Here is a 24,313-nt window from a genome sequence, read left to right as displayed (position 1 = left end):
GTGGATGCTTGGCAATACAGACTACCAAACTGCTTTTACAGAGCAAAGAGAGCTGAGAGCCTGATACACTAATCTGTGTGGCCTCAGTTTCCTTCAGCATGAGCCTTTCCAAGGACTTTTCAGTCCTTGGAGCACGCTGTGCACTCTTGGCTTTGAGGTGTAATTTGATCCGAAAAAGAATTCAGTTCGTGTCCTCCTAGCCAACTCTGCCATGTAAACAAAAGCACTGTTAGTGAGGATTATCTTTAAAATACCCTCCTGACCTGAATTAATGCACAAGTAGAGGCATGCCTGTACAAAACTAAGAGGGAAACAATCCTAAATTTTTCAAACCATGGGATTAGAACCATGTGAAAGAACAGCAGAACTTGGCAAGAGGTCTCCACAAGCCAAGGTTCCCCAGGAATAATGCCAATGAAATATTTAGGAAAAATACAAGTTTGTAGTGTGCTGAACTTGGAACTGGGAAAGTTTGTTCCACAAATACAGGATATAACCATTGGACAGGGATTAAGGGGTAACACTTCCAACTTGAAAGAAATGGCATAATGTCACTTGTGAGAAACAGGCAGTCATCATGAGTAAATAATAATAAATATTAAAATCTTTATGTCAATAATGAAATAGTCTGTGAGGCATCACTGCTGTTCTTAGCATCATCTGTATTTATGATCACACAGGTTTAAAGATGTTATTCGGAAAAGAACATTACCTTTTTTTTTTTCTTCTATCACTCTGCAAATAAATCTCTTTGTTTTAATCTTGTCCACCAACATTTAGTAGCATAAAGTGAAAAGGAAAAAAAATGTCTTAAAATTAGTGTAATGAGTAACAACTGGAATCAACAAACCAGAAAGTGGATGTTGTTTTCAGTGATAGCAATATGCCAAGGATTTTGTTCATCATGTATTACATCTTCAGCAAATTACATTAAAGCATTTTGGACCCAACTGAACATTTCTGTCTGTGAGGTGATGTTGTTGGCCAGTCATTAATTCTTGCTTTAGAGGAGTAAGGATGGGTGAAAGGTTTCTTTTCAAGGGTGGAATGTTTCTGCTGAGAAAGGTGTGCTTTTCTCTTGTAATACTTGTTTTCATTCCCTCCTCAGCCCCCTTTCTCGAGGCAGTCTTTTACATCCTTGAGCAGTTTTCAACAGAGAAGTATTACTCCATTTTGAGATGCCTGGAACCTATGCATAATTGTTTTCTAAGTCCTCTGCTGAGCTTTAAATCAAGAGTAAGTTGATGCTCTAAAAAAATTTGGCAGCAGTTTCAAAGCAGGCTAAACTGATCTATAAACTAATCCAATCTAGTGGTTAGAAAGTATTGCTGTATTTTGCAGTCTTGCTATTTCTGTCATTGGTACCATTATAAAATAAGATCAATCACTATTATGTTAGAAAACAATTGCAGAACAGCCACTTCAATGCTGATTTACCACTACTATTATCGGTACATATACTACTAATATTATAAAGTTATGTTGTAGCTTTACAGTTCTTGGAAATTAAAAGACATATAGGCAAAATCTAATCATTAAAGTTTGTAGGAATATTTTTAAGCACCAAATTACCTTTTTACCCATTTCATTATTACTAAAGTAGTGCTTAGTTCTCTGTCTACTCTGTCATGCAATGATTTAAAAAAGCATTAAAACCCCCCTCTTTTTGTGGGTAATAAGTCTCATGCTTTCCTTGAGGTGTATGTTCTGTCATCATGTCAAGTAATGCATTTAAGTAAGTTCTTAATTTATGCAGAATACAAACTGTCTGTGTGATTTCTTAAAGGTTGCAGCAATGCCTGATTTGTGAAGTGAATGGCAGATGATTTGATACTGGCATCAGACTAAATAGGAATACTTCAATCAGTTCCTAATATAAAGAAAAATGGACAGCTTTATCCAGAGAATTGATTTACCACAGAGATAATGTAAGCCTTTATTTTCAGCAGCAGTTCAGCACACCCTGAAAATTAGAAAAGCTCTACTATTTATGAACTACACTAAGTCCATTCTTTAAATACCATCTTCCATTGCAGAGAAACCCCTTAGTCTTCTTAGTCATACCTTATTGGACCAGAGCTGTGCAGTAAATACAGAAAATATTTCCAAAGAACAACATCAGATTAAAGACTGTTGCAGGCTCATATCCCCAGTAGCCAGAAGTTTCCTTGTGATGGCATTGACTTTGCTGGAAAAGCTTTTCTGCCTTGACTTTACTAACAATGGATGCTTGAGTGAAGAAACATGGATTACTCAGAATTTTTGTTCTGGGGTATTAAAAGAAATCTTCTTTCCTTTATTACAAGTTTTGTTGTGTTGGGCTTAAAAACAAAAAAAAAACACAAAACAAATGAGTGTGTGGGAGGGATCAGTTATGCTGTTACTTACCCAGCTAACCAGGCAAAGTCCAATCAACAGTCACTTGAATTCTTACAAACTTGTCCTTTGAGATTTCTTTCTTACCCTTTTTCTGTGTGTTACACAGACTGTTTACTGTTATGTGGAACTTGTGTGCCAAGAATTAGACTCTGTTCTGTTTGTTCTGTAATAAGATTGACGTATTTTCTCCCTGTTTGGAATAACTTATGGATATAATTTGCGTACATAAGAAAAGGTCTCTTCTTTGTTTTCTCTCTCTCTTCTTTTTTTTTTTTTTTTAATTTCTTACTGGGAGCTTAAATGGAGAGGAAAATAAGTTGTTCCATGAAACCAGATGGGATTCTGCAACATTAGTAGCCAAAAGCTTTTATGATCCTGTTTGGCTCAATCCATAAGAATTCTGCTTCATAGAGACTGGTGTACTTAGTCATTTTTATATACAGAATATTTTGCAGCATGTTTCTCCAGACACTAAAGATGAATATTCCTTTCAGAATATGCTTATACACCCACTCATTGTGAATATGGTAAGGGGTTAACTTATATATATATATATATATATATATATATATATATATACATTCAAATTTTCAAACATTTTAAATTATATTTTATAAAGAGTCCCGAACACTGGGTTAAAAAAATATTCTGCGTTGTGAAATCCAGCAGAAAAGATAAGGGGCAGCATTGGTGTGTCTGTAGTCAGTGGTTCTAGGAAGCCTTGGGGTCCAGGGACCTGTTTTAGGAAATCTTTGAAAGGTAGTTAAGAAAGGCAAGTCTGCTGTCCAGAGGCTTAAATTTACTGTGCATAGACTTGTACCACAATTCAAAACTGCCTAGTAAGCTGCAAATTTAAAAATGTCCTTTTGTGGACATGCATGGAAATGTGGTAAGCCCATTAGAATAGTAATTTGATTTTATATTTGAAAGTGTGTATATTTGTAGGTGAAAAGGTATATAAAAGGTGTATTAGAAAGATGTATATTCATTTTTAACCACACATCTGATATTTAAAAGACATTCTAGTTAGAAAAGTGTTAAATTAATTACAATGTATAAGTAGCTGGTAATGTATTTCATGGATTTCTTTTATTTGCATGTAAGACACCTTTTTTGAAAGCTTTTGCATTCTTATGAATACTGAATCATTTGTGCTGCTTTTTACACTATCTACAGTATATGTTAGACTTAAAGCTTACTGAGGCACTTTTTTTAACCACAGTTTTTTGTGGAAGGCTGATGGTGAATAGACAGTTGTCTTAGCAGGTGAGCAGACTCAGAGCAGGATGGTTTTACAGACACCTCATTACACTAAGTGCAGACTTTCCTGAGCTGCAGTTAGGGTAAGGTGGTTTGCATGCATTAACTTGGTAAGAAGACAAGTGAGCTTAATCTTTATTTTGGATTCACACAAGTTTAATTGATAGGAGGTGCTGTCAAAAACATCTTGGGAGCTTCCCAGCCAAGCTGTTCTAATCATCTGAAAGTTCCATATAAATCTTTTGGAATTATATACATACATCCCACCACAGTATGAGGCTTCTGAGTGCTTTTTGTTCCATGGCCAGGTGCAGCTGGAGCCTGCTTTAAAAAAGATTCTGTAGGTAGGTTGGTGGTTTCTTATTTTGTACTTCACAGTTAGTTTCCCCTTTTAGCACTTTTGCTACTGGGTAGGTGTAGATGTCACAAATTTACAAGTGAAAACCAAATAGACTGGAAAACAAACAGAAGACGCTTTCCAAAAAGATGATTTAAAGATTTAATTCCTAGACTGAACTTCGGCCATAGGTAGCACTGTGTATAAATCTTACCCAAAAGAATAAAGAATACAGTTACAGGTCTCAGAAGCTGCTGTTTAACTCCATGAGTCATTTCCAGCTGTCTTCTGCAGACATGAAGACATTTGAACAATAGCAGCTGACCACGTGGGTGTCTTTTAAACCATTTTCAGTAAATCAAACAGAGGAACTGTGTGTTTACAGTTAAAGGATGAGGATTGCTGGAAGTTGTACAGCACATACTTTACAGCAGGAGGTCATGGCTAGATAGAAAATAATCCTAGAAATCCTTGCTAACATCCTTCATCTGTATAATAACATAGCCAAGACCAAACTCATCCATTCTGTTGGTTGCCTTCATTTTAAAGTATAGATTAGAGATATGAAAGTCGTCTGTATTTGTTTCAACATCTGGACAACTAGCATTGTGAAAAATGGCTAGGAAATATTACACACCATAACTCCTTTACACGTATTTATTAATTCGTGGTCTCATGGCACCATTAAAAACCTTGCCATAACAGATTATAGACTGGAAAGGAAAAAGACAGGTAAGGGCCTGTTCATTTTTAAAATACTTGCTATTTGTTCCACATCTACCTGCAGACATGTTCTGTAATAGCCTGGAAAATGGGAGTGCTTATTACCAAGAAAAAGTAGCAGAGCTCCGTAAAATATTTTGATAGATAAATGCATTAACATGTATGAAATGGAAAACTGAACTTTGCTGTTGCATAGCAGAGTTGCATCTCAAAACTTATTATTGTTATGGTCCACTTATTATTGTTGTGGTCCAAAAATGGAAACAGTTTGAGGATATCATTTTCATTTAATAGTTTTGTGAACTGTGCTTACAGGCAAAATGTTGCATTTGGAAGTTTTAAGACTACATTTCTCCCCTAGTTATTACTTTAATGTATCAGGAAAGTTTTAAAAGAAGGGTGTGAAAGAAGGGCTCCTCCTAAACCCCCATGATGGAAATTTGCTTTCCTTTTTGGTATCCAAACAAAACAAAAGATTTGACTCAAGATTTTAAGAACCCATAAAAAGGAGGAAATACAAAAAGCACAATTAAAATTTCACCATCTGCTCACTCTAAATCAGCAAGGAGAAGGGGGAGGTTTCCCTTCTGCATAACCATTATAGTCATAATTGGAGTAGAAAAATTAAGTGAATGTGGAATAGGCACAGCACCCTCCCCTCTCTTACTCAACATTCAAGTGACACTCTGGGCAGGATGAATTATGAAAAAAAAGTTATTGAGAACCCTTGCTTGACATTTTCCTCTTCTGTGCAATTCTATCCCTCTGCAACTGTGTTTTAATGGTTTCTCCCTGCCTTTGGTGTTGCTGTATTACCTCATGTGGGTCACATGTGAGCACTTTAATTTGAGGCGGAAAGGAACCTGTTTGCCCCATCTGTTTTGGCTTGCACGTGTTGGTGCTGCTGTTAATGCTGGCAACTGTGCTAATGTGTGAGGCCACCTGCCACATGGCAGATACTGCAGCTTTGGGTAAAAAGCTTCCCTTTCCCCCCTTTGCTGGAAGTGTACATGACTAAATTTGCCATTTTATTATCTTAAATGTGTCAAAACTATTTACTCTAAGGTTATGTGATACTCAATTACTCCAGGGTACAAAAAAAAAAAAAAAAAAAAAAACAGAAAGGGATTCTCTAACCTGTGCCATGTTCATCTTTTATTTTGATATAGTTTTAGTTGCTGGTTAGTTTTTAATATTTTTGTCATTTGCCCACAAGAGAACTGTCCTTTCGTACATTCCTGTATTATCTGCTTTTAGATGCAGTGAAGAAAGGAGGAACAGATTTGAGCACAAAATGTTACTGTTTCGGATTTGCATTTCTGATGAGGTTGACTCTGTTCTTGGACAAGCAGAGCCCTGGTAATGCTTTGTGCTGCCCTGTAGTGCCCCTCTGGGCACATGTGGACAGCCTTTGGATGCAGCAAGGTGTTGTGATGGCCTCTGTGTCTGTGTGCAAACCACTCACCATATTATACTTAAATACATCCTGAGGTGATTATGAGGATTAATTAATGCTTAAGTCCTTTGAAGACACCGGATGCTTTATAAATACTAATTATTATATTCAGGTTTGCTACCTTGCTATTCAGGGATTAGATCTTACTTAGGCAATAGGGAAGCTATGTGATGTATGTGGCAGAGAAGAACTAAAAGTAATAAACAGTCACAGAGAGCCTAAGCCTCCCTGCAGCCTGTTAGTGCAGTCCTAATAAATTGCCACTTTTCTAATTTGGTTTTGGAGCCTAACGACTTCTATTTTGAATGTCAGAAGGAGTGTTTCCTCTATAATGTTCCATTGGGAGCTGCTGTTACATTTTGCAGTTTTAACCCCTACTGCCATTTCTGTGAGAATTGGTGACTATGTGTAGGTTCTCTAAAAATGTGGCTTCTTGTTTTCCTCTATGCTGTTCTGGAATGAAACATTCCATGGCTTTGTGCAAAGTCTGGGGCATCTGTCACTGAGAGAATTGTCTGCTCCTTGTCTGGACACTGAAAACTGGATAGAACCTTGTGTACTAAGTGTTGGTCCCCTGAATAAAGTTTGTGACTGTTTTCTATTCCATGAGAAAGCTACTTTTTGTAACCTGTGATCCAACCAGGTCCAACCAGCTAGTCCCGATTTTGACTGGTTAAAAGTTCTAAGTGCACATCCAATATCCAGCTGTGTCTGTGTTTCTAAATTCCACATCAAAGCTGTATGAGACTTGGACTATACAAAGCAGAACTGTTTGCACATTTCTTAAAGATTTGTTCATAGCTGAGGACAGAAAAGGAGACAGTAAGGTTTTTTTAGGCTGTTTTATTGCTGCTGCTCTGCAGATGGGCCTAGAGTACCAGCTTCATATCTGCCTGTCACAATGACACGGTGGTCAAGAAAGAGGTTTGGATATGGATCAAGGTGAACAAATGGAAAACACCTTACAGAACAGAGATCACTGGCATAGGTTACCCAGAGACCTTGGAGCTGGAGATACTCAAAAGCCATCAGGACATAGTCCTGGGCAATCTGCTTCAGGTGGTCCTGGATGAGCAGGGGTTGGACCAGGTGGCTTCCTAAGGTTCCTTCCAACCTCAGCCATTCCACAGTTCTCTGAGATGGCACAAAACAAAAGGAGCTGATAGAAAGGTGTAAGGTGGAGGCAGTCACAAAGAACAGCAGAGATGCTCACAAAGATGATAAAGTGTGGTTCTGAATTTAAAATCCGTGCAGCAAGGCTGGTCTGTTTTACCAGTAGCTCACACTCCGTGAATCATTAAGGTTTTGTGCATCACCTCGATCTATAAAATGAGGATAGTATTTGTCACTGTGCTGTTGCAATGGCAAGGTCATCCTTAGGTAAAGTTTGATGTCAAGTTAAGAGTGGCCACAATTCTCAGAGGGAGAAAACTGAAGGGTTTGGTATTGAAAAGCCCAAAATCGAACAAAAAACTACCAAACTCCTTTCTAGGAAGTAAACTTTTTAAAAGACAGGGGAACCCCTTTCTTCCAAGCCACTCGTCATCAGCAAGCGTTGTCTGAACTTCCTCAAGTGGCAGAGAGGGGAGAGCTAAAGCCGCAGCCGCTGCTGCCGTGTAGCTCTGTTCGATGCCAATGTTTACTGCGCTGGGCAGCGGGCACAGATGCTGTGGCAGCCACGCTGTGCCTGGGACAACACGAAGCCAGTTCCTGACTTTGCATGGACAAACGAGTGTAGGATCTCCAAGCTGGCCCGACTTAAAGAGCAGTAGGCTGGCGCTGGCGTTTGCAGTCATCAGGACCGCAAATTCTCAAAGCTGCCTAACCTTTTTCTTCAGAGGTTTGTTTTTTTGTTTGTTTGTTTTTTTTTTTTTTTTTTTTTTGGGGGGGGGGTGGGATTTTTTTTGGTTTTTGGTTTGTTTGGGGTTTTTCTTACCTCTGATCTTTTCTCTTTGTTCGCCCTAATTATGACCCATTAACTTAAAAAAAGAAAGGCAACAAACCCAAGAAAACGTACCCCCCTCCCGGCGCGGGGGGGGCGGTCCCTTCCCCTCCGCGGCCATCGCTTCCCTCCGCGGCCCCGGGCGCTCGGCGGGGCAGGGGCCGGGCCCTCCCGCCTGCCGGGGCGCGGATGGAGCTCCGCTCCGCGCTCCCCGCTCTCCCCGCTCCGCTCTCCCCGCTCTCCCCGCTCCGCTCCCCGCGCTCCCCGCTCCCCGCCTGCCGGGGCGCGGATGGAGCTCCCCGCGCTCCCCGCTCTCCCCGCTGCCGCCGCCGCAGCCACACCCACCCCCGCGCGCGCTGTCCGGGCCCGCCCCGCGGGCAGCAGGGCAGGGGCGGGGGCGCGGAGCGGCGGCTCCTCCCCGGGGCGGGGGGACGCGCTCGCCGCCGCCTCCCGCCTGCCGCCGCGGCGGGGTCTCGGTGCCGGGCGGCTGCTGGCAGCGTCTCCCGTCCGGTCCGGTCCCGGGGATGTCCGGCGGGGGCAGCCGGCGGCGGGCCGGCCCCTCCTGGCACAGCACTTTCTCCCGCTTCTTCTCCAGGAGCCCACCCGGCGGCGGGGCGGCGAACAGGTTCGCGGGGCACGGGGGCGGCGCGGTGCCACCTGCGCGGCCGGGGGGCACCGGGGGGCGCGGGGCTGAGCGGGGCCCCGGGCCGTGTTGCGGCACTGCTGGGCGGCGGGGCAGCGGGAGGAAGCGAGCGCTCCCCGCGGGGAGCCGCGGTCCCGGGGCGGCTCCTGGGACAGCGGCGGGGCGGCGGCGAGTCCGGGGAGCTGCGGAGCGGGCCGGCCGCGCGGCTGACAGCTGGCCCGGGGCAGCGCTGCCGGGCGGGCACGGCTGCTGCTGGGCGCCGGGGCGGGGGCGCCCCGGGAGTGCATCGAGCACCCCCGGCCCCGCCGGGCTCGGCGGAGCCCCTGTGCGACCTGCGGGGAGTATTCCCCCGCGGTCAGCGTCCTGCGGCCCGGGTCGCAGCCCCTTCTTCGGAGACTGAGAGCAGGGCAGGGCGCTGAGGGCTTTGTTTGTTTTTCCTTTTCAGTGTTCACGCTGGAAGTTTTCTTTTGGACTGGTGTAAATCAGGCGTTAATGCAACATAAATATTACTGATGTGTTTAAGTCTCAATGCAAAATTTGTGGCTTATGGAAACTTCGTTATTAATATTTTTTTTTAGCGCAGGGAGACTTTACAAGATGAAAAGGTTTGGAAACTTCTTGTGTATTTGTTCCTCCTTTTTTTTATTTTTTTTTAAATTTTGGTGGCTGATTTCTGTCTGTAACTATGAAAGAAGCACATACAAGTTTCCTTCAGTTTCTCAGGCAGCCTCATTGTCGACCCAAGTTAATGAGCATATTTTTGTGGTGAAAAGGTGTTAACTGCCGAGTAACTTCCTCAGGTGGAGTATTTATCTTTTGCTTTTAACATGTTGGTTTTAATCTGAGTCATTCTTGATATAGGGCATAGGTTTGTGTTTAAACCGACAGTAAATGCTGTTTAATCAGATAGACAGTGGCTGTCGCAGTAGTTCTTTCAGTGAAAAGCTGTAGGATCTTGCATTGCTTATTCTCAGCAATCATAGAAAATAGAAGAGCCTATTGCTCTTTTACACTGACCGTCTTCAAGAGTCTTGTAAATACACCGTGAGGACTTTTAACGTTGCGGGGTTTGTTTCGATGTAAGTATTTGACATGCCAGTACACCACCAAGGATCCACTGGTCTTTTATGAGCAGAAAACGTTGCTTTTTTATTTCATAAAAAAAAATAAATTGGGAGCAGGCTTCCTGCATCACAGACATCTTTACAACTACTGGAATAGCCTGGCTGTTGTGTCTGGTGGGGGTGGTTAAAATCTGGGAGAAGGCGAAGGTTTGGATCTGGCTGAGGACTGGAGAGGCAATGGGACAGGTTTCATCGGAGGACACCTTGCCAGTTCCCTACAGCTGTGGTTTGGGATAAACAAAAAAACCTAGCGGTCAGCTTGGTAAGGAGGCGAGTGATGCCACTTCAGCGGTTTGTGCACTGTATGGCCGCTCTGTAGGCAGCACTCATGGCAGACCTACTCCACTCAACTTGGGGCTGCAGTCTAATCTCTGTCCCAGTCTCAGTTTGATTTCCTGCAGCCAAGAGCCTTTTCTGTATTGGGAAGCTGGGACATTCCGCAGGTACGGGAAGGCTCTGTGCCCTTGGCCTCGTTGTTGAGCTCCTCACGAGGCTCGCTCAGGGTGGCGGCCGTGACTCCTCGCTGCAGCGGAGGCCGGCGAAAGCCCTCGCCATCCCAAGTCCCAGTTGGTATGTTAAGGAGCTTTTCCTTCTTGTGCCGGGCTGCAGCGTGGCACGTTCGTCAGGAATGCTGACGTTCTCGTATTTGGTTTCCACTGGCAGCCTTGTTCGCAGATTAGCGTAATTGCATACATTACGGAGCCCGGGCTGGGATGAGTGCCGCAGGTTTGCTCCTCGTGTTTACTGAGCGAGCAGAATGGGTCCCTGGACAAAGCCGGGCTGCGGGGAGGGGGACCAGGGCTGCCCTGGGTGTTTGTTGTCAAGGTGTGGAGTGCGTGGGTGAGTTGGGGAATGCAGCTTTTGTGAAGGGCTAGGCGAATTGTAATGCACTGGCACGGAACCTCCTTCAGGTTATTGGTAGGATATATGTTGGAACCAACTCTTGAGATATATATATATATATATATGTGTGTGTGTGTGTATGTAAACTTTTCTGTGGACGTATTTTACTTACTGATGGGTTTCAGAAAAGTAGAAGACTTAAGTAGAGGGGGAGCAGTATATCACATACACCCTGGGTGCCTGCACTGACCTCTGGAGACATGCATCACACTTGACGCCTCTGCAGAATGTGATGGTTTCCTGTATTTCAAAAACATGCAGAAATGAGCTTCTGTCCATCCAAAAGTCATTCTCCATCTGCTCCTGCAAGTTAGGCAGTGGCGAGTGGCTGGAAGCTGCCAGCTTTTCTTCTCCCATGAGCAGAGCTCCCCTCTTGCTTCAGAGCCTGTTCAGATTTACCTGTAAAAACCACAAGAACCAAAATCCAAACCGGCTGTGGCCCTGGTTTAAAATGGGAGGAAGGGAAGTTACGTAGTTTGTTAATCAGTGTCTTAGACTCTTCTGAGAACCTCGTTTGACAAAAAGCCTATGTTAATAACTCGGCCTTTCAGCAATGTGTAGCTCTGATGAACATGAGACTCGCTGGAGGCTTGCTTGCTTGCAGAAAAAATAAGCTGTGCAGGTTAGTTGCAAGTTTTGTGGCAGTAAAAAGCGCAGCACATGCCATAGGAGTTCACTTAGCTTTTACATAAAATGTAGCCAAATGGAAAGCATCTCCCACACACCCAGTGCTTGCCTGCTGCTTAGGTGTGTTCTGTGGCCTTGGGGCTGCTTTGAATGGCTTCAGTGCTCTTCGTCTCAGGTCTTTATCATTGACTTCCTTCAGAGGCAGTCATTATGCTGTACTGGACTATTTGCTATTTTCAATAACACAGTTGGTTATTGGTTACCACAGTGTTTGTCCTGGAGCAATCTAAATCCCCAGGGTGACAAAACCCAATTGCATTTTCACTATTCTAATAGGAGTCTTACAGTTTTAATTTTTTTTTTTTTTATTAATACATGTATCTTTAGTCCATCTGGAAGAAGCTTTTACACTGTAAGTCTACACTGTGGATTCTTTCAGAAATACATGGCTTTTATAGCCAAGCAATTGTTCTTTTGCAAATAAATGGGACCTTTCAGGGAGGCATGACGCGTTTTACTGAGGTGCCATCAAAATATCCTTTAAACTATGGGTGCACTTCATTAGTTATTCTGTGCAATGTTTTGCAGGTTCATTTCAGATTTCTCTTTCTCTCCAAGCACTTTTGGCTTGTCACTACCAGCGCAAGTTTGGTTTGTCAGGATATTTTGTCTGCATTGCTGAACTATACCAGAGACACCAAACAGGGAAGAGCAACCTTTTATCTGGTTTAAAAGAATTTTGTGGGGCTGATTTGTTTGTTGGGCTGAGATTGTTCCGTTCATCTATTATATCTTACTGAGAGCTTTAAGAGATGAAGAACTTTGTTTATTCTGCCTGAGGAGAGATTAGAGAGGCTTTTTCTTCCATTGGGACTGCCAGTCATTGTTCCCGTTTACAAAGAATGTGTATTTTTGTAGTTGTAAAAACTGTGCATTTGAGGGACTGCTGGAAATTGATGGAAAAGGGAGTAATACATTTCAAACCTAGCTCTTCTGAAATTGCTGCCTCCTGACTGGGTTTGATTCAGATGCCATTGGCATCTTTGAAGAAATCCATTGTCTGCTGGAAAAATCAGTCTCTGCTTTCTAATAAAGAACCTTTCACTTTCAAAAGCCAGAGCAGGATTCTTTGTGGTGTTGTTAAAATTTTGCTTATTTATGAGACTACATGAGCGATGGTCGTTTGTGGAACCAGGAAAAGCAATACTCCAACCATATAGCAGAATTCAAATTGGACTTGCCTAAGTAAGGTGCGTTCTGAAATTTCTTTGTAAATTTGTTAATTTGGGGGTTCTTTCTTCCTTTTTGCTTCCTAGATTTTTCTGTTATGGCTTCCATTGCAGGATGATTCAAAAGAGTATGAAAGGCTCTGATTCAGCAGGGTACCAAAGTGCCTGCCTATAATTAAGCAGGTAAATAGTTCTGTGCACTCTAGTGGGACTGCCTCTTGATCAGAACACGTACTTGGATGTCTTGTGGGACTGAGACCAGGAGGAGCAGGGCCAGCAGCTGGCCATGTGTGTGAGAGACATTTCCTGAAGGAAATGTTACAGGAGCCTTAATTATAATAGAAGTGCTTCTTGGCAGAAACAAAGCAACGTTTTTTCCACTATTTTAAATGTTAACAGTGTTCTCTCCTTTTCTAGTTATTGGTGTAAATGCCAGAGTTAATGGAAAAGTATTTCCAAAACAGCTACAAGTCTGTGGTTTTAAGGAACAGTTTTACAAAGATCAAAACTCCTTGGTCTTCTCCTCTGCTGAACAGAAGGCTCCCAGGTGGAAAAAAATTAAGATTCCAAAACATGTTGCTGTCGGGATTGTATTTCTAATTATTGCAACTTCTTGGAAGAGTGGAAACCCAGCTACTGCTTTTAATTTCTGAGGGGCTTTTGGATTTTACACAGTTCAGTTAGTATATGCTATTATACTTGCAGACAAAGTAGCACAGTTAAAGCTCAGGCTTTAACTCAATTCTTCTGGTATATTAATTTTCATTTCTAATATAATTTTTATCTGTTCTAACTGGCTTTGCAGTATCACTTTTGAAGACTTAAGGTCAGAAATGTTGCCTTCCTTACTCATTTCACTTTCTCACATCAGTTTCTAGATACAAGATATAATCTCCAATAGTGTTGTTTTTGTGATTTCATGACTTGCCTTCTTTTGAAATAGAATGTTGTTTTTCTGAATGTTCCACTGCTTCTTAAGTTGATAAACTATTTTTCCAAAAGCAGTAAATCTGCTTAAGGAGGTCTTGAGACCTAAGTGTGTAAACACCTTGGGGATCTGCACTTCACCTATGGACAGTGTTGCATTGGGGAAGAAATGTAGGAAGAAGTTATTTTTGTGAGCACACAAGCAGAAAATGCAGGAAGAATTGCAGTAATAATATACTTTTATTTTAATCATCAGTTACAGGCTACAAATTTGGCCATAGAACTTATTTTGGTAGGAATGGAAAATGCATGCCTTCAAAAAAAAAAAAAAAAAAAAAAAAAAAAAAAAAAAAAAAAAAGTGGTCTTTGGTGTCTGTAGGATGCTTGCTGGTTTATATTTTGAGTAAAAGATGGGAGTTCTGGAGAGTAATTACTTGGGTTGAAAGAGTAGCCCTCTGTATCTCTACCAAAAGTTTTCTCCTCCAGCCTGACTAGGAAAGCTCACTGCGTTTTACTGGTGACACCAGTCTCTCTTGCTTGTTTTTTTCTGGGGTACTTATCCCTAATGAATCTTTTTGAAATTCTGGTATGCTCTGTTTATCAGAACAACAGTTGCTGCTCTTTAAAGCTGGATTACTTTTTTTTTTTTTTTAATATCTCCCATTTTTATGCCATTTTGTAAGTACACTGTTGATCCCCCACCCTGCAGACATACCCTTTGCAAACAGTTCCGTTCCCCATTAATTTGATAAATTTAATGTTACTAAATGGCTTTTAAATCCGTTTCTGATATTCTACCAAGTGTTTGTGTTGTCATAAGAATGCTGGAAACTGTCTAACCCATCAGACTGGCAAATAGGGAGCAGATTCCACAGCAGTGTTGGTTACTATGCCTGACAGATGCCAGAAGGAAAACCTTGATGTAATCTGGTATAATCACACTGCCCAACATTGGAGTAAGCTCTGCTCAGAAACATTTATATTTCTTTCACCAGCCTTTGTAGGGCTGTTCAGTTCCCTCACATGTAAAATGGATTAAATTATTTAGCAAGGGTCATCATATTTATTTGCCTTAGTTCTAGCCTTTAAACTTAAAGGTACATGTTCAGTGTAACAACATGGTTTGGTTCCTGAATTTTTTTTCTTGTAAACCTTCACTGTAAAATGTTGCCCATCTGTGATTTTTCTGACATATTTATTTTCCATTATAGTTTTGGTTGTTTGTTTTAGTCTTCATTTAATACTAACACACTTTGTGTAGCTGACATAAGCCATACAACACAGCACTGCTGTTGCAGAACATGAAGCTGACCCAGCTTTGCTGCACAAGCAAAAAACAGCATGTAAATCAGCAGCAAAAACAGGTCTGAGAGGAAAAATTGTTTCAGTTAAAACAATGTAAATTGCTTATTGCTGTCTGTAATCAAACCAGTTTTGAAATGAGGGCATTTTAATTGAATATAATACATTTTGTGCTATTTCAACACTTGAATTAATCAGCAATTGTAACACTTCTTCTGCCCGAGTTCCTGCTTTCTCCTCCTCCTGGCTTTATTTTCTTCTTCCTTATCTTTCTCTGCTTTCTTTTCCTTTTCCTCCATTTCCCTTTTGTATTTTTTTTAAATAGCAGCTTTGCTTTCCTTTGACCCTCTAATTTCAAATTCAGTAACTTGTTTTTATAATTACCATTTGTTTTAATGTCTTCATCTCCTCTATGTGTGAGGCCTAAGCTTAAGCACAGAAGCAGCAGCCAGAAAGTTCACATTGAAATTTTTGTGCAAAATTCTCCCTCTCTTTTTAAGACAAGCCCCAACAGCCTTGCCAGAGACTAGAGGCAGATTTTGTCACTGCTGCTGTTTGGTTTTCCAAGAAGTGTACTAGCCTGGGAATCTTGCTGAGACGTTCACTGGAAATTTCTAATGTATGAACTTTCCAGAAAAGGGCAACATTGTGGTTTTGGTGGGGAGGGAAACAGAGGAAGGAGGTTTTAATTAATTAATTGGGGTGTTTTTCTTCTAAAATGCTAGCATTTTTAATTTCTGTTAAATACTAACATATTTTAGCTGTCATTTGATGCACAAGCCAATTTTTTTGCATTCAGTTGATTTCTTCGTATCTTGTTGCCACTGAGCTTTAAATTAATATTTTCCTTTCAGTTAATTTAACAAATATTACTATACCCTTGCTCATATTCCTCAAGGTATATGCCAGAAGTTTGACTCTTAAAAAATTGACTTTTTATGTTAAGTTCTGATAGTTCTTCTGGCTGCACAGCACAAAAATAGCTTCATAAGTGTGGTGATAGTGCCTAGAGGAAGATGTTTCCCTTTAAAGTCTATTTTATTCAGTTGGATTAAAGGAGAAGGATAGGAAAATTGATTTACTAAGTCTCCCAGGCAACCTGAGAAGTTAATAAACATGGGATTGATTGTAACATCACTCAAAGATGGGAATTGTAAAGCTCAGTTTTGTTTATGAGATTACTGCTTCACTTGACAAACTGCTGAAATGCCATTCTTAGATGCTTAAGACTTTACACTGATGCCCCACTTGCAAATATTTGCAAGTATAATTACATCAGGCTAAAGCTCAACATACAGAGGAATATTTTAAAAAGACATAATAAATAATTTTCTACTTGATCTGTTTAAAGAAAATGAAAAGGATGTGTTTTTGAATCAATTTAATATCTTCACAGATAATTTAAAAGAGGACAAAACTGTAGCATGTGAGGTTAGCAGATGATTTGAGTGAAAAATATGGAAATCACCATGTAGATGACATTGGAAACAAACTGAGTTGCCATGGTTGGCAGCCAGTTAAACATGAGCTGCCAAAGTGGTGGCTCAGAGAAGAAAATTCAATTGTTGGGTGTATAAACAACAAACCACGTATATTCTGTGGATGCTTTGGTTACTGCAGTACCAAGTCCAGTTGTGGTGTCCATGATTTATCATGAAAAAGACCCTGGTACTCTGAAAACATCTCCAGAACAGTTTGATGTCAGGAAAAATTCCCTGACAGACTAAAGTGAAGTAGCTCAGTGGCATTTAGTTTAGAAATGACAATGTTCAAGTTTGAGGAATGGCTCTGCCTCAAGGAATATAACTGGAAGGGAAATCAGATTTAAGTACTTTATCTTATATACCTGTGGTTTCAAGAGGTTATTTGAATCCGAGACCTTTATAATCTGTCCCGCATAGATGTAGATTGATTGAGAGATGAGACTTGAATAGTTAAGCCTAATAAGTAGTGAATTTAGTAGTAGTTTACATGGAAAGGTGTTATTTACAGATATGATAATTTTTCCATAGTTTGTTGCTTTCCAGCGACAGCTCATAACTTCTTGTCACGTGTTAAAGGCTTGATGCAGGTCTCCCTTGGTGAAATTTCATAATCTAGATTATGCAGAAGGCCAGCTGCAGTAATCATAAGAGTCAGTATGGCAAGCAGGGTAACTGGTATATATATCTATATAAAAACATAGATTTAAAAGTCTGAATTTTTTTGCAGTCATCTGTTTAATTACCACTTGGAAACTGGGACAAAGAAGAAACCAATACTAAGCAACCTGTGCTCTTTGCAGTTTTATAATAAAAATTTCATTACTACTGCTGGTTTGTGGATATGGTGTGAGAATTCCTGTAATGTGCTGAAACTTCATTGAGGTCTTGCACATCTATATTTGATGGTATTATTAGACTTGTGGATTTCCACTCATTTACATTTTTCAGGGAGGCTCTTACACAAATGGATTTTAAAACACTAGGTGATGAAATCCTTGTTTCAGTGTTTCTCCATTGAAATATCTTTCTGGAAGGTCAGCACTGCACATGTAACTGTTGGCACAAAGTAGAATTGGAAAGAAGTAATGACATCAGAACCACATGAGTGTATTTCCCAGAGAGGGCTGTTAGGTTTGTTCAGAGAGAAAGGAGAGACAGGGGTCAGGAGCTGGCATTACACCCCAGAATGAAATAACGAAAGTAAACCTAAAATACATCTTTGAGGTTGGGCATTGCTTATTCTCTCACCATTACGAGTCATCCCATTAAATTCCTGAGTTAATCTGAGAGCACCAGTTAAAAGCAAACAATGCCAACTTTATGTGGTAGCAGGGTGGGTTTGGGCACTCAGGAAGTCATCTGTCCCTAAGAGAGAAGAGCTGGCAAAGTGCTGGAGCACTCACCTGGCTGGTTGCATGTGGACTTCATGAAAAATAAATGCTGGACCTGCACTGGAAGAGATTTGATTCTGAGCCCTGGGAGAAGTATATCCATGTGTCAACATGCACAAGTGCTGTGGTGGTGCTGAAGTGAAGTTCAGCTTTAGTCAGCTGTCCCTGTTTCCTTAAGGAAGGGAGTACCCATTAATTTCCCCCTTCCCAAACAGCACCAGGCTGTCCCTGCCTTCTGCTCATAAAAGGAACCTAAAATATCACATCAATTACTTTCAGTTTGAAGAACTCTACACGTGGTCAGTCTCATCCAAACTTGTGTGTTTGTGCATTATTCCTTGTATGTTTCCTGTAGCTTATTTTTTTTTTTATCTGTCACAACACATTCACAATCTGCTGCATGCATAACATGGGTGGGGTGGATTAATAAAGGAAGAAGGGGATGGGCTTTTAATTTGCTAATTCTGAGGGATTGTTATGAAGGACAAGGGTGGAGGAAGCAGACTTCTCACACCATATGGAGATGCTGTGAGAGCCTTTTGAAGATGTGATTGTGTGTAATTGTCTTGTTCTGTTTTTAGAGGCAGTTGCAAAAGACCTTGAAAGCCGTGCACTTAAATATGCTCAATTAAATTGCTTTTTTTATTGTTGTTGACTGTAATCCCTCATGTAATCTCTTTGTGTGAATGCAGAATTTGAACATGTCTTGTTCATAAGAATCTCTAATCTCTCCAACCTCTCTTTCCAAAGTGTAATGATTAAAAACTTGGACGACAAACCTGCTTCTAGTTCAGACACCACCTGTCCAAGTAATACAGAAAGGCCAAAACAGAGGCAGCAGCAGAGGAACAAAAAGCAGTAGAAAATGGCACAGAGAAAGGTTTGTTGAGAAGATACAAAAGATACCATTCTGTAACTTAAATTTAATCTTGATTTGTTAGAGAATAAGAGTGATGCAAATCAGGTTAGGCATGCTGGCAAGACAGTAGAAAGAGCAGCAAGACAGCTGAGGAGAAGAAATCCCTCTAACCTTCCTCTAACCTTCGCTAAAGATTAATCCATCTCTGTTGGATGCACTAATACTTAAGAGAAAAAGGAATGTCTAGCAGAAATAGCAACAGAAGGGCAGTAGATTACATGTCTGAAAGGCTTGGGTTTCTAGAATTAATTGTGACAGTGTCTTTTTATTTAGTATTTCCATGCCTTTTTTTCGCCCTCCCTTTAAGCCTATAAAATTAGAGTAGTATCTGTCTAAATATGTACACAAATGGTTGTGACAATTTATAAATGATTGCCTGGATAGGTAAGAAGCCCATGGAAGCATGTTGGTAGAGATGATTCCTTTCTTCAAAGATCACACTTTGCTCTTCTACTTTGTAAAAGCAAAGATGAGTCAGTTCAAAACTCGGGTTAGTAGAGGGTTATTTCTGGGTGTATAATGTTACAACAGTAGTTTGTGAAGCACAGAGTTAAAAATTAATTCATCTTCCTGACTGGACCAGTGTGAAATGCTCTCCTGAGAGGTGGCTGGCCTATCTGTGGGTGATTAAGCACAAGCCAAAGTTTAGATGTGCTCAGCTGGAGATAACATTGGTGGTACCTGCTGTGGCAAAGTGCACTGGAAAAGCTTAAAACTCTGTGAAGCCAAACTTTATAAATACAGCTGTAGCCCTAGATCACAGTGATGCTATGGATGCAATGATGAGAAGAGGGAAAGCTCTAAAATTTGTACGGAATTCTTGTGGGGATTGCTAAGTTGCATTGTGTGAATGAAATGAGCAATAGCCAGCAGGTTCTCCAGTCCCAGGCACCGAGTGTAGCCCAGCCCCTATGTCTGTGGTGTTTAGACTGTAAAAAGTGACCTTGCCTCTTTGAGAGAAACAAAACCATTTTATCCTAAACAACCCACGAGGCCTTTGTGCAGCAGAGAAGCTTTTGTGCTGTAATACTCAAACCATTTGGTTTCAGAGATCCATTTAGAGCTGGGCCCTGCTGAAGGGGAGAAGAGGTTCACCCCAAGCAGCCTCTGTGGTGATGTGACCAGCAGTGGTTGGTCCTTCCTGTTCCTGCCGAGTGCCATTTGTTGCCCCTTCATTGTGCTGTTGGAAATCGTTGTGCTGTAAACTGGATTACAGGCTGGATTTTTCCTCTAGCAAACTTCTACCTGATTCTTGATTTTGTCAAAAAACGTCACCATACTGAGAGCCCTTCTTGGCTGACTTAAGGATGTAGAGGTTGAAGAGGAAGGAGTGGGTATTTCTAAAGCTGGTTCTGCTGACAAAGTCAGCATGTTTGAGGAACTACCCCAAAGCAAAAGGTTAAGGAATGTAGAAATGCTAGAATATAAACCATGAAAGGGTGTGGGGAAATACTTCCAAAGTTAGGGTTATTTTATGGTAGAAAGGAAAGTTTTGATACTTTTTTTTTACTTGTTGATTTTAAGATGCTTATCTGCTGAATTGCATTCTTTCAGTTTTGGTATATATGCTATGGAATTTCTGTGGCTAGCTAGAAGAAAGTAATTCAGACATGTATTTCAAATACAAACAAGAAGTAGGAAAATGAAATACGTTTGGGGGGAAAAAATACATGATGTAAAGGGAAGAATATGAGCAAAACAGTGATGCAATAATTCAAGACTGGTGTAAAGTATGCTGGCTGGACTTCATGAAAGCAAGGATCTCATTTGTGGTCTGCAGGCCAGTTCCATAAAGAGTGATACATTGAACTTCGGAAGAATGTCTGGTGGACATCACCCTCATTATTCTACTCTTCAGGGGATTCTTGTTTATGTCAAATGCATCAACATCAGGAAAAGCCACATATATCTGAGTGTTTTGATTTTTAGTTTGTTTTTTTAAACCAACAACAAAACAAAAACTAGGAGAGAGAAAATAAGTTGTGGGCAGAGAAACACTTTGATTAGTGTGCCAGACTGCCAAGAGTGATTGTGACATCTCCTTCCTGAAACACATTAGCAGCAGAAGAAATTAATAGGTCAGAATATTAATTGATCTGCTCTGTCTTCCAGGGAGGCAAAGAACAGCTAAGACTTTCAGTCTGATGCTCTCCCTGAAAAAGCATCTTTGTGTTTATGAATGCATCATGGGAGATTACCTAAGGTGATGTGGAAGTACACAGTTTTCAACTTGGAGATGATCTGTAAGCGGGAGGAAGAAGTTTTGCTTTTGATGCTTCTGAAAAGATGCGAAAGAACTTGAAAATCTTAATAGCAGGAGAGTTCTACTGTCATTTTTATTGAGGGAATACTGTCTCTGAGCAGCTGAGAAGAAAACTTACGTTTAGTCAGAGTGGCTTTTGTATTTTGAGTGTATATTACTCTGTACTGAATGCAGATGCCTAATCTGCAATAGGAAGAAAACCTTTCATTTTGGGAGTCTTACTGAAATGTGCTTACCTGTGGTTTACAGTCAGAAGCAGTAGGAGTACAGCAACACCTTAATTCCTTCTTCAAATCCTGGCAGAATTTCACCAAACTACTAATAATTGGGTTTTTATTTAAAGAGCTTTCAGTTCATCTCTTCACATGAGTTTAGAAATAAGGGCTTGTGCATTTTTCAATAGCAAAGTTAAATGTTTAAGACTGGTGAAGAAGGCTATTCAAAGTGATTATGAATAAATTGAAATATTTACTCATATGATATGTTAGCACAGTTATTTTTCTTCATGTAATGGTTCACAGTGCAGGAACTGATGTCTGTCATTAACATCACCTAATGTTTTCCTTGATAATGTTTTAGCTTTTAAATTGATTGTAGCATAAAAGTTTTTTATTAAAATTTTCTCTGCTGTATTGTGTGTAAGGATTGTTCTAAGAACTGGGGTTGAGGTCAGGGAGTTGGTCCCCTTTATTCCAAAGATTAACTCTCAAGAAAATTTGAAGGAATTTGGTGAATTTCCCATAAGGACACACATGATTTTGGACTTCTGACTTTTAAAATGGAACAGCAGGCATTACCTTGGTAATAAACCTTTTGTCCCTTTTCTAAAATTCCTTCTGCATTTGCATGGCCCACTGGGGCATGTTCAGTGAAGAACTGTTCAATGTGGTGGCTGTGATTTGGGATGAATCCACCTGCCAGGAGTACATTCCTCTTGCTCATAGGCTTCAGAATGGGGTGTGCCTTGTAGCTGCCAGGTGTGCCAGGTAGTCCTGTGGCAATGAATGTTGCTGTGGTACATCATTGTTCTGTTACAGTTGAAAAAAACAATACACGGGCATGGAAAACTTGTTATTTTTCAGCTGGAATAGCTAAAATGCTGTGTGCTGTTTCTGAATGCTTAAGTTCAAAAACCTCTGTATGAGGTGAAAGTCATTATGGTTCTGTCTTGAGGTTTTTGGGGCTTGGTTTTTCAGTTACAATATCGGCAGAGTATGTACTACAGGTTGGAAAATATGTTTTTCTGTCCTTCTAAGTTAAAGCTCTCTTGTGTTTAAATTGAATGTGTTGGCTCTTGAGAGGATTTGAATAATGTAAGTACTCAGCGTAACAAAATTTTTTTTTTTTCAGTTCTGAAAACAAAGGGAGCGAAGCCATAAATTCAAAGAGCAGCCAAAAGGAAAGCACAACTCTACCTGCACTTTTGAAGGTAAGAATTTTATTGACTAATACTTACTTTAGGTAAAACCTGCCACCTCTGCTTGTGACTATTTGTTAGGGTTTTGATGTTGGATGCACTCCTGTACTGCAGTGTGGCACCTGATTGCCACCTTCTGGGTTAGGGTCCACTATGCCAGGGTTCTGTGTACATCCTGAAGGCACAAAAACTATTTGTGCTTCACATTCTTTAAAGAAGATCCATGTATTTACTTACAGGAAAGAACTGAGGCTTCACTGCATGTTTGCCAGTGAAGAAGAAGACTATTATTTTTATCAAACCATGTTTACAGGCGTTGCTCTAAAGCACCATTTCTGTATAATTTATGAATATCTAACCAGCAAGTCTGTGCTTGCCTGAAGGTCTGCTGGTTGCCAGCCAGAGCACTGCAAGATCTTTGTGCTGAGATTTGTGTGTACGTCAGGTGCTCCTCACCAGTTACCCGTGTTAATCATGCTTGTCTTGTCCTGTAAGTGTTGTATTGCAAGAAAAGGACATGTTCCTCCGTGATCAGGGCTTTCTCCTGTGGCACTAGGCACACCTCTAAAGTTGTGCTTAGATTCAGCTAAATATCATAAATAATTATGTATAGGACAGGTGATAACAGCTGTCACATCTTGCCCTGCACTGAGCTGTTCTAGTGATCCAGTCAGTAAGTAATTTTGCTTGAATTTTTGTTTCTTTTCTGAGTTGTCTCAGTGCAGTGCAGATAATATGGTGTCTTCTTCCCCAAAAGGGGCTTGGCTAGTCTGCCAGATTTATTTATAGGCTTCTTAACACACTTAATCTGAGATTTCTATTCCATGTTGCATTTATTGAGCATTCATGGTATATGGAAAAGGTACAGAAGGATCATCTTCTGTAGAGCCCACAATCCCTGTGTTGTATCCTCAGTATCTAGGGACCATTTATTTGGGCTTCGCCAAATTTGGAGACTTTGCAGTCTCCAACTTTATTGAAGTTGCCTCTACAAAGACCCCCAGCAAGGTTATTTGCTCAATAAAATTCTGTTTTGACTGTGATTTGTCTACAGCAAGGTGGGAAACAATGTTTGTTCAGAAGCCAGGTGGATTTAGGCCAACTTTTTCCGTTCAGAGCTCCTGGAAAATGCCACTGCATGGCTTCCTGTTACCATAAATCATTGATGTTATGCCTTGGAATGCAGGCAGAAAGGTTTCTTGTAAACCAGAGAAGACTCTATCTACTATAATAGAAGAAAATTTTCTGAGTTTTAAAAAAAATCTCGTTCTTCTGTGTCAGATCAGTGAAAAATTCCAAACTAGATTTTCCTTTGGAGGAGGGTCCACCCCAGGACAGGACTGAGGAAGGGGAAGCATTCAGGATTCAGCACCTAGGAGTTGCTTAAAAGGAAGTATGAACAGGGCTAGGTCTCAGGGAAAAAGCAGGATGTGTAGGTGGAGCAAAGCAAGCATAGCAAGTTTAAGTTACCCAAGAGTATTTCTTTCTTGCCAAAAATTAAATCTGATTAATTTTTTTTTAATTTACAAAAGCCACAATTCAAAATCTTTCCTGCTGTATCTGTTTTAGTAGTCTTTTACTCAGAACTTGTGTTTGTATAATGCTGTACTAAAAGCTGGTGCCAAAATTAGAGCTAGTTTTTTTTCCAATTATCTGATCTCCTCTTTGCCTTGCCATAACTTTTTACTTAATTATATTGTTTTAGACCTATGTTAAAAAGCCTAAAGCCATGACATTATCTTTGAAATAATACCTGGTGTTTGTATAGGCTTTAGGAAGAAGGTGTGGTTTTCATACTAGCAGAATGTGCTGGCTCTTCAGCTGTACTGACAGCTTCCTGTCTAACTTTCCTTTCTTAAGCTGATCAAAAACCTTGTGATACACTTGAACAGTTTCATATGCATAGTAGTGGGTACTTTGAACAGTCTATCTTATGTGCACTGAAATTACAACTAGATAGTAAAAACTTACTCAGAAGAAGTAGAGA

General features: G+C 40.7%; 1 protein-coding gene across 1 annotated transcript in view; it reads left to right on the top strand.

Annotated features, from left to right (window-relative positions):
* The first annotated feature begins 8,530 nt into the window (after nt 1–8,530).
* The window catches only part of CRYBG3 (crystallin beta-gamma domain containing 3), an 80,848-nt gene continuing 65,065 nt past the window's right edge, over nt 8,531–24,313 (top strand). Inside the window, exons 1-2 of the mRNA XM_021550174.2 lie at nt 8,531–8,722; nt 22,260–22,338. Of these exons, the coding sequence (XP_021405849.2) occupies nt 8,622–8,722; nt 22,260–22,338 (180 nt within the window). The 5' untranslated portion in view covers nt 8,531–8,621. The remainder of the gene's footprint in view (nt 8,723–22,259; nt 22,339–24,313) is intronic.

Source organism: Lonchura striata, chromosome 2 (genome assembly GCF_046129695.1).
Source record: "Lonchura striata isolate bLonStr1 chromosome 2, bLonStr1.mat, whole genome shotgun sequence".
In the NCBI taxonomy this organism is placed as follows: Eukaryota; Metazoa; Chordata; class Aves; order Passeriformes; family Estrildidae; genus Lonchura; species Lonchura striata.
The sequence above is the reverse complement of the archived record's forward strand: the minus strand, read 5'-3'. Positions and strand labels throughout refer to the sequence as shown.